General features: G+C 34.9%; 1 protein-coding gene across 1 annotated transcript in view; it reads right to left on the bottom strand.

The window, feature by feature from the left end:
* Positions 1-1,401: 1,401 nt before the first annotated feature.
* The window catches only part of LOC104081686 (adenomatous polyposis coli protein-like), a gene marked incomplete at both ends in the record, with an annotated part of 26,972 nt that continues 18,388 nt past the window's right edge, over positions 1,402-9,985 (bottom strand). The window contains 5 exons of the mRNA XM_009584526.1: positions 1,402-1,479; positions 2,936-3,075; positions 3,957-4,052; positions 5,252-5,630; positions 8,285-8,383. Coding sequence (XP_009582821.1) covers positions 1,402-1,479; positions 2,936-3,075; positions 3,957-4,052; positions 5,252-5,630; positions 8,285-8,383 — 792 coding nt within the window. The remainder of the gene's footprint in view (positions 1,480-2,935; positions 3,076-3,956; positions 4,053-5,251; positions 5,631-8,284; positions 8,384-9,985) is intronic.

Raw genomic sequence — 9,985 nt, 5'->3', positions numbered from 1 at the left:
GGAGTCACCATCCCTGGAAGTATTTAAAAGACGTGTAGATGAGGTGCTTAGGGACATGGTTTAGTGGGCATGGTGGTGTTGGGTTGATGGCTGGACTCGATGATCTTAGAGGTCTTTTCCGACCTCAATGATTCTATGATTCTGTGTGTAGGGGGGTCTACGTGCCAGTGGCTGGAGACACACCACGGGTCAGAGGGCCCATGTGTCCGTGACTTCCTCTTCAAGAATACTAAATATACTTAAAATCTACTCTAATACCAAATCAGAGAGTTTACCTGATAACCTCTACTGTAACTCTAGTTATTTTCTCAATCGTAACTAGCTAGCTCATCCTCTAGTGGAGAAATTTTTTTGTGAACAGTGTTTTAAGAGATAAACTCAGTTTTACTTAAAATTGTTCTTTTATGTGATGATTCACTCAAACGGCAAGGAAAACGGGGTTCTGCTTTCTAAAAGCTGTTCCAGTTTGTTTACAGAATATATTCATTAAAATGGATTATAATTTAATATTTAATAATTTTAAACAAGTTCATTACCAATGCAGAACAGTTCTGCGCTCTCAACTCTCAGGATCACCCTAAGCACTTTCTTTTATTTTCAGGTTGTTTTCTTTACACAGCGGGCGCCATTGGAAGAGACACTCAGGTGTTACACCGAACACTTTGCTCATACTTAGAAATCTTCTTCGGGAGGTGCTGGTGTCAAGAGTATGTATGTATGACTTGTCAAGTCAAATGGAGATTCTCTTGACATACAGCTTCCTCTACTATTATTCCCCTACCATTTACTTGCTGCAACTGTAGGAGGAGCCAAAACACTGTATTAACCCTCCGGGAAATCCCAGTCCATTAGCACCACCACTAGTATACTAAACTAGAGAATCTAAGATCGCTCAAACTTACCTTTAAAACTGGACTTCCACTAACAGATCAGGGTCATAAAAGTGAGTTTTTTAGCCCATGTGTTATATGTGCTTTGGTAAGAAAAACAGACTATGACCCACAGCTAAGCATTTTTACAAGAAGAAAGTTGTACTTCATAATTTGTGGAACAAGTACAGGCACAAACTTTGCATCAAAGTTAAGGCAGACAAGACAACATAAGAACAACAATTACAAAAAAAAAAAAAAATCAGGCTGGGATGAATGAAGCGTATTTCAAAGAGCAAGCCTAATTAAAAAAAGAGAAGGCTGGCTATGGACAGCACACTAGAAACTTCATGAAGATGATAGAATTCAAGTATAAAAGTAACTGCTGCTGGGCCAAATGAGTAGAAGGAAGGCAAATATTAGGAAAGGAGAGCAGAAATACGTATTTTAATACAATGCAATAAAATTCATGGGATGCAAAGTGATGGAAATGTCCAAGCTAAAGAAATATTTCATCTCAAAAGGACACTACCTGCTGTAAGTCTTCACTTTCAGATTTCAGTTGGGCTACAAGAGCTCTCATGCAGCCCTTCATAGAACATAATGTAGCCTGTTAGGAATCAGAAAAAAAAGAAAGTGAATAGTATTAAATGACAGGTTGGGTGGCTTGCTTCTGCACAATGTTTTGGTATTTTAAGCTAATCACATCTGAAGTTCAATAAAAGCTTAGTAAAACACGTTGCCAACAATATATACAACTACTAAGAAGTTAAGCGTAACTATCAGTTTCTATTCTGGACAATACATAAGTGGTAAAATTGTGCTAAATTTTGTATTTTTTACAACAGGTCTAGGACTTGATCTGGAACTTTACTATCTTAGAAGCCTTCTTTACTATGTGCCAGATAAAAATCACCTGTGAGCTGGCAATGTGTTGTTACCTACTGTCTATTGTATCTCACAATTGTATTTTTTTCTTTCAAATAAACATAGTATGAAAAGTAATGTGAATATTTAAAACTGACGCAAATATAACAACATTTCTGACATTTGAAGAACAACTTTTTAATAATACAACAGCAATTGAAAAACTGTAAGGCTTACATTGCAAATTGTTTGTGACAAAGGACAATTAAAAATTATTCAAAAGTGAAGTATGTGTTAGAACTGTACTACTTGTCAGCTGGACAGCACGTACATTTACATCTCTGAGTAGTTTAGTTTATGCTGTAAACCCAGTGACTGCAGCCCTGTAATGGTTACTGATTAGATGATGTGAAGAGCCAATATTTTGTGAAGCAATTCATTTGCAGCAAGGATTTATGCTTTACTCTTGTCTAAAACTTGGAACAAAAAGTGAGTTATATGAAGCCTGTTATTTCCATTCACTCCTGAAATGTCTTCCTCTAGAGTAGAAAGATAAAAGTCTTCTCAGTATGAAGTTATTTTAAGATCCATAGCTTGGCAAACTCTGGGGCAAGAAATTACTGAAACTTTCTAACTTTTGAAAGCAAGGTCTTTGTCAGAAATTAGGGAACCTATTTTCTCCTATAATAATTTGAAGTAGTGCCCATTATGAGCCAGATATGCTCCAAATATTTAAAAGCAAGCTCCAGCCTGAAGAGGTTTGCAAAAGTTCATCAGACAGTAATAGTATTGTTAAATAACTAACAACTTTACAAAATTTGACTCAATTAGCAGTTTTAGTTCAACATCCTCAGAAAAATCAGTTACTAACCGTAATCACGGGTCCGTAATCATTATGTGCTATACCAATCTAATGCTCATAAAAAAAAAAAAGCCAGTAGATAAAATCCGTACTTTCAGTGACAAATTAAAAGTGATTTAATTTAATATGAGAGTCGATACTATACTTGCATGATACAACACTCAATTTGTGGTGCGCTCTGTTAGGAATAGGATGGAATGACAAAGGTATTCTGAACTTCCATCTTGAGCTCAAACTCAATATCCTATCTTGGAGATTTTCATCACCTGTTTTGAGAACTACAATTCAAACATAGCTATGAACTGAAGTTACTGTATGTTTAAAATTCTGCTCCTACCTTGTTTGCCACATCTCCAAAAGTCAAGTTTGTCAGAGCCATTCCAGCATACCTCCTTAAGGTAACACTATAGTGATCATTTGTAAGTCCATACATTTCACAATCCACTTGCAACAGTTCAGCAATGGCCTGCAAACCTCCTTTAAAAACAAACAAATAGGAAAATAAATAGTATCTCTACTCTAGTATCACAAGTATAGTACACATATACCAAGGAGCAAATTGCACTTATATGTACGGAACAAGTCTCAATCATCTGAAATCCAGAAGGCTCAGAAAGGTAAGTAAATTGTTAAATACTGACTCTGGATCTTGAATCCTTTCCTTAGTAGCAGCTGAAAGGTATGATGGCATGACATTGAGATTTCAGGGGAAGAAGGGAACAGAAGGAATTATGAGGAAGTAAAAAGCACACTCATCTTTTAATTCTACCCAGTCAAAATCATGTTTGACTGATGAACTCACACCAGTTACATAAAAGGCTATTTAGTAAATCTGAAAATTACTGATTTAATTATAATCACTGAATGTTACTTTCTGAGAAAAATACACAGAATATCTTCATTGATAATGAAAAGTGGCAAATTAAGGAAAATTGCATGCAGAGAATTTACTGAGCATGGACTAAAAAATTCAGGCTCTTAAAACAGCAACCAACTCATTACAAAAAAATCCCAAAACCCACAAAGCACCAACAAAAAAACTCCCACCCTGGAAAGCAGTCTCCATTGTAAGTCCAATACTTTTAAAACGGCAAATTTCCCATAATAATAATAATCTTCAAAAATTCACAATTCATGCCAGAAACAAGAGTAACTGACATAATAATTTATCCACTGGGAAATGGTCTGGTTAATTTAAACTGCATTCATCATTTAGAGAGCAACAACTGACACAAATGAACTGATGACTTGTTTAAACTAGTAGTAAAAAAAGCCATATATACAGCAAGGTACACAAGGAGTGTCAGCGTTTCCAGCAAGCTTCTCAAAGGAAGTCAGAGAAATACATTCAGTCTTACCAAGCTCATTCATCGCATGCCTGTGTTCTTCGTCAAATGAAAGTTTCATCAAAACACACACTGCGGGACAGATCTGGTGATCCACTGGAGCAGGCACTGATCCAGAAATAGGTAACTATTAGTATTTCCTAGGTGATTTTGTATAGATCATAAGTTTTCCAAAGCGAATCTAATCTTAAGATAAACCAGTTGCAGTTTTGTTCAGGGTTTGTATCTTCCCACGAACAGACAATTAGTTAAGAACGTTACTAACAGATCTGTGTACTAGAAATATATTTGATGCTGAAAAAGAAATTAGAGGGAATCCTGAATGTAAATGTTAAGTAAGAAATATGACTCCCAGTAAAAAAAAATTATCTGATTACTTTTAAAAATTAATAATCTTAGTCAAACAAATCAGTAAGGTTAAATATTCTGGTGGCATTAAATAATACGCCACCTAATGTGAAGCTGTTTCTTTGGTTGTTATGTCCTTATGAATGGTTAATTAAACCCTTTGTTTCATAACTGAGAAATTTTTAAGTTCATAATTTTGTCAGCTAGATTCTGGTTAATGCACAAATGGTATTGCTACATCTTGTTCAGAGCCCCACTCTTGCGAAATGGTTATGGCGGTAAACTCCCAACACCCATGACGCAGCCCACTGATTTCAGTAGTGCTTCTGTCATAAACACCTACAGCCTGTATTTACAAAATACTCTTAATTCAGAAAAGCAGCTAAGCAATCTAGAGGTTAAATCTTTTTTTCTATCTGTTCCCTGAGAAAACTCCTATTCACTTACATTGTCACTTCTCTTGTATTTTAATACTGCAATATTTCTTACATACAACATTATAAAAACCAGTTCATATTATATTGAATAGATTGAGATTATTTAGTTTGTTCTCTCTGTCCCTCTCCTAAACGAAATGTGCTATCTCCTGAATACTTCTGCATGAAAAGCAATTCGGAATTATTTGTTTAGATATGTTTCATTATCCATTAAAATGTTAAATAGAATGAGTACATATTCAATATTAATTCACAGACTATAAATATAAAACACTAGCATTATTGTCTGGAAAGCACACCAAGGTCTCTGATTTAAGTAACAAGTTTATAAATAAATAGATATCTGTAATAGATTCTATTTCCTAACACTACCTCAACTTAAAAAACCCACCAAACATACACACACACACACATATAAAACTCTCATACATTCAGTAAGAATTCAGATTAAGTTGTACTTTCTGTAAATTCACTGTTTTCAATATATCCTTGAAACGTTTTTATACAGCTTGCAGAACCTACTTGGGTTTTTGTCTTGGTCCATGCCTTGCTCATGTGCTTCCTGCCATTCCCAACACGTTTCACAGTAAGCACGGATCTGCTCCAAAAGATGGAGCACACGGATTTCCCGTCTGCCTCGCTTATCATCAGGCTGGGAGTGAATGATGTTATGCAGTGCTGCGCTGGCTCTGGCACGGGCCTCTTTACTACCACGAGAGTTTCCTAACAAGACAGAGTCTTTATCGTTGCCATGTAAAAGCTGGATGAGGAGAGGAAGACATCCAGACTGACGCATGGCTATGCAGCTGTCTTGGGAGCTAGACATTGCTAGCAATGTTCTTGACATGTCATCTTTATCATGAGTACCAAGCATTGATAATAATGAATACACCATTTCCACCTGCAGGTCAAATGATTTTAAAAATACAGTTACATTTAAAAAAAGACAGTTACATTTAAAAAATACATTAAAAAATAATTAAAGTAAAATGAAATTTGAATGGTACACATGAGCAAAACCACCTTATTTAATGGTGCAAAAAATTGTGCTATTTAGAAATAATTAAATACTATTACTACTTCAGCATTCATAATCTTAATAAATTTCACTCGGTTAAATGGCTAGACGAAGCGGGTGGTAGCTCTATGTAACTGTATTAATCTACAAGACCAATGGCAAAGAATTCTAAATTTCCATTGTACAAAGAGATTAAATAAACATACTAATGAAAGTGTTTGAGAAATATATTTGAAATATATTTAAAATTAATTGTGTCAAAAAAATATGCTCTGTATGAATCACACTTTCATGTAAAGATGCTCTTCAGTGAAAAACTATTTGTTATGTGGCATTAAATACAATTACTCTAGACAAAGGATAAGATTACATGAATTTTTGATTTACATTGTGCTAAAAAAATCTTACATCCATGTAGTTTAAAGTTTTCCTTTAAACTATTTCAAATTAACTAATCATTTTTTGTTATGATGACTGACTTGCATATGGACCAGATTATTTACAGCAAATGCAAAACTGAAGAGTTAAATTAACACTTTTTCAAGTTTACAGGGATAAAACCAGTAGAACAAACAAATGCTTATTTAATATATATAAAAAACTGAGCATTTGTCAAATTAAATCAAGCCATGAAAACCCAGCATTACACATTTAACTTGGAGTAACCAAATTTCTTATTAAAAAATAGCAATTTTTGAGGGATTCCCTTGGCTGTCGTGTAATACACTGGTCAATGCACTATTTGGTTCGTCTTTCCCATTCTGTTATCTTCAATAATAGCTTTAGATCAATAAATGCATCTGGTTCTTCTTTTAGTGGAATAACAGGGTGTAGAGGCTGATTTTAGATGCTATATAGAAACTCCAAACTCCTAAAGCCAAGATAAACAGCAACATTCAAAATCAAAGCACAACATAAAGAAAGTATCAAAGGGAATTGTAAAGTAGCAGCGTGTATGTTTCTTTAGAATACACCAATTAAGGAAGAAATGAGACTTTAGACTGTTAGACAAAGTTTTCTACTAATAACTAAGATATTTGCACTGGTTACCAGACCAATGAATGATTTTATTTGGTTTCTTCAGAGACAATTCTAATGTGCTTGAAGATGAGTACAAATACTGAGATACAAAAAAATCCCATAGCAGCGGGTAGACTAAGCAGCAAGTCTGTTAACATGTACTTCTCTAAATACTATAGGATTGCTGAAGCAATAGAAATCTTAGAATCTGTGAAACTGTATGATCACATGCAAAATCCACTGAAATAGTCTTGGGAGCCAATTTTATGACAGCCTAGCATCCCAGTTGGATGATCCTGTTGTCTTGGTCTGGGAAAAACCAAATATAGTATTAGAACAAAGCACTTGGATTCTTAAGGGAGAATTAATTTAATCTGCTTTATGCATGCCTCTTGACAGATATTTCAAGTGACAGCTTTAACCCAGTGTTATTTAGATTGGGAAGGTAAAGTTTTTGTCAGAGAATATAGCTGAATACAACACCAAAATCTGGCCTCCAGGTTGTGGCAAATATAGTATAGGAAAAACTAAAAAAATACTTGTCCGTCTGTCTCTCGTATACACACAGCCCACAGACATATCTCCTTCTGTATCTGTAAATGCATTCCTCTATTTAGAATATCTACCACTTTCCCTTCTTCTCACGCATTAATGTTAAGCTTTTCCTACCCCACATTCAGTTTAACCTATTTCTTTGCCTGTATTCTTCCACATTCAATCCCTTTCCCTGTCTTCAAGGGCTCTCCTGTTGTATGCAGCTTTTGGGAACTCTACAATTTGCAATGAAAACTCGCAGACAGACAGACTACCTGATACATGTACGTGCATACAGTACCTGCATACAGTGCAGGACCGAAATTACAACATTATAAAGCTGTTTTAAGGCCCAAAGTAATTAATACTACATCAAGCTAATAGGCCCCACTTCCCAGAAGACTGCGCTCAGCACACCACCAATAGCATCTATACTGCTGCTGATTCCAGAGGCAGTATAAACTCCAGTGGTTCATTAACTCAATTTTGTGTTACAGACTTGCCTTTTTCTTCCCTTCTCTTTTCATGCTGCGCATATACTTTGAGCACAGTCTTTTGTGAACAAAGATTTATCACTGTGAAGGGCTTACTTTTTTTTTTTTGTGTCCATTTAATTTCTTAGCAATCACATCTGTTTTGTGGATTTGGACTCTGGAAAAGTATTCGAAGAACTGCTCTTAAAAGGGTTAGTTTTCATCATGGATTATAAATCAACATCACAAACGTTTTAGATATTTTAGTAATTTCTAGCAATCATTTTTTCCTTACTGTAACAACTCTTACTGATCATCAGCAAGTAAAAAAAGGGATTTCTGGGCATATATTTTAAAAGTTGAAAAAATACTCTAAAATTTTAACTCCATAAAATTACTATGTGTGGATAGATCGTTCAGCTAATATTAGCACTACTGGCAGAAACAATGAGGTTATTGTATTAGTAAAAATGTAGCATTAGCGACCTGTGGTTTGTAATCTTCGGTTACCTTGGTACCCAGATGACTTGTCAGTCTGCGAGGAACAGAATAGTTATTACTAGAGCTCATAACACTGGCTGTCTCGTGGTCCATTCGAGCAGCAGAACCCTACAAATTTAAACAACAATTCAGTATAAAACGAAGTCTGAGTGAAAAAACAACTATTGCCTATTTCAGTTTCAGCACTGGATCATGAAATCATACTGATAGTAACGAACGGTCAACTTACGGTTAACTTACCGGTTAAGTTAGGTCCTCTCTGCCCTGACACAACTTAGAGGTCACTGTTAAACCGGGTTTTATTAACCACTTTTCCTGAAATTAAGTCTCAATAGAATTGTATTTTCAATGGAATTATTTTATAATTACTATTTTCACCAAGAAGGAGAAGTGGACTTTGCAACAAACCGAATTATATTTTTTACAGAGAAAAAAAACAGCCTCAACTTTTATGTTAGATTATGTAGTGCATACGAATAAGTCTGTACTTCTTCAGAACACAACCAGGTATGCAAGAACTGACAAGTGAAAAGAGATTCATTTGAATTTGTCCATATGAAAAGCAAATTATGAGTGGATGAATCTGTTTCATTTTTAAATGAAAAGCTATACAATAATGCTGACATTATTTGTTGTAATTTTCCTAGAAATTATTGTACGTAGCATGCTCCTACCTGTAGTAGCAAGACCCAGTTATTAGCATCTTTGTCCTCTTTTAATCCATTTTGTGTATTTACATTTTTCCTTTTTTTACCACCTTTTATTCATTCCCTCTTTGCTTCCCCCCCCCCCGCCCTTTGTTGTTGCTTGCTTTCTTTTTCTCTGCTTCCTATCTGTGAAGTTTCCCTTACTATGTCCCTCCCTTCCCGTTCACCTTGGGGAACTTAAAAATACATTTCAAGAGCAAACACCTTCAGTAGCAGAACGCTGTTTTACTGAGGTAGTCACCATTCTTTTGTTGATCCTCTACAAAAGCTAAAATCTGTTCATGAAATTATTAGCTTATTTTGCAAAACAACATTTTCAAACTATCTGGATCAATAAGTACCAATTTTTTTCAGTACAAATATATAACCACTGAAGAAAATTGTATGAAAGACACTTTGAAATAATTTCTACGTTATTTCGAGGTGCATCGTAAAGAAAAAAGAATAATATTCCTCTCTGAGTATTTGCTGCTCATACAGTTCAACATCTTCAATTTGAAGTTGAAAATGACTATTAGTAAAACGTAGGAATAACTTCATGTAGTGTTTGTCTAGACAGGAAAAAACTGTAGTTATACTGGAATATTTAAACACACATTATTAAACTCATTTCACTCTCCAATTTGAATCCAGAACATCTCATTCATGTTCCAGAATAAGTAGTATGCTAAAAGAGTATGACTAGAATGACTTAAATTCACACAATTTATTCTAATATATATTTCCTATGTAAACAAGCCCTTATTTTCTCTGTTGAGTATACGAAAAATTCAGAATCTTAAAGCTTAGAATGAAAATTATATTGGATTTTCTCAATTATTCACTTAAATTATCTACAGTGCTAGGAATTGGACATTGTCTCAATGTCCAGATGGAGATCGGTGATGAGTGGTGTCCCACAGGGGTCCGTATTGGGACCAGTACTGTTTAATATCTTCATCAATGACATACACAGTGGGATCGAGTGCACCCTTAGCAAGTTTGCAGATGACACCAAGCTGAG

Source organism: Fulmarus glacialis, unplaced genomic scaffold (assembly GCF_000690835.1).
Source record: "Fulmarus glacialis isolate BGI_N327 unplaced genomic scaffold, ASM69083v1 scaffold5939, whole genome shotgun sequence".
Classification (NCBI taxonomy): domain Eukaryota; kingdom Metazoa; phylum Chordata; class Aves; order Procellariiformes; family Procellariidae; genus Fulmarus; species Fulmarus glacialis.
This window is presented reverse-complemented; position numbering and strand designations above follow the sequence as displayed.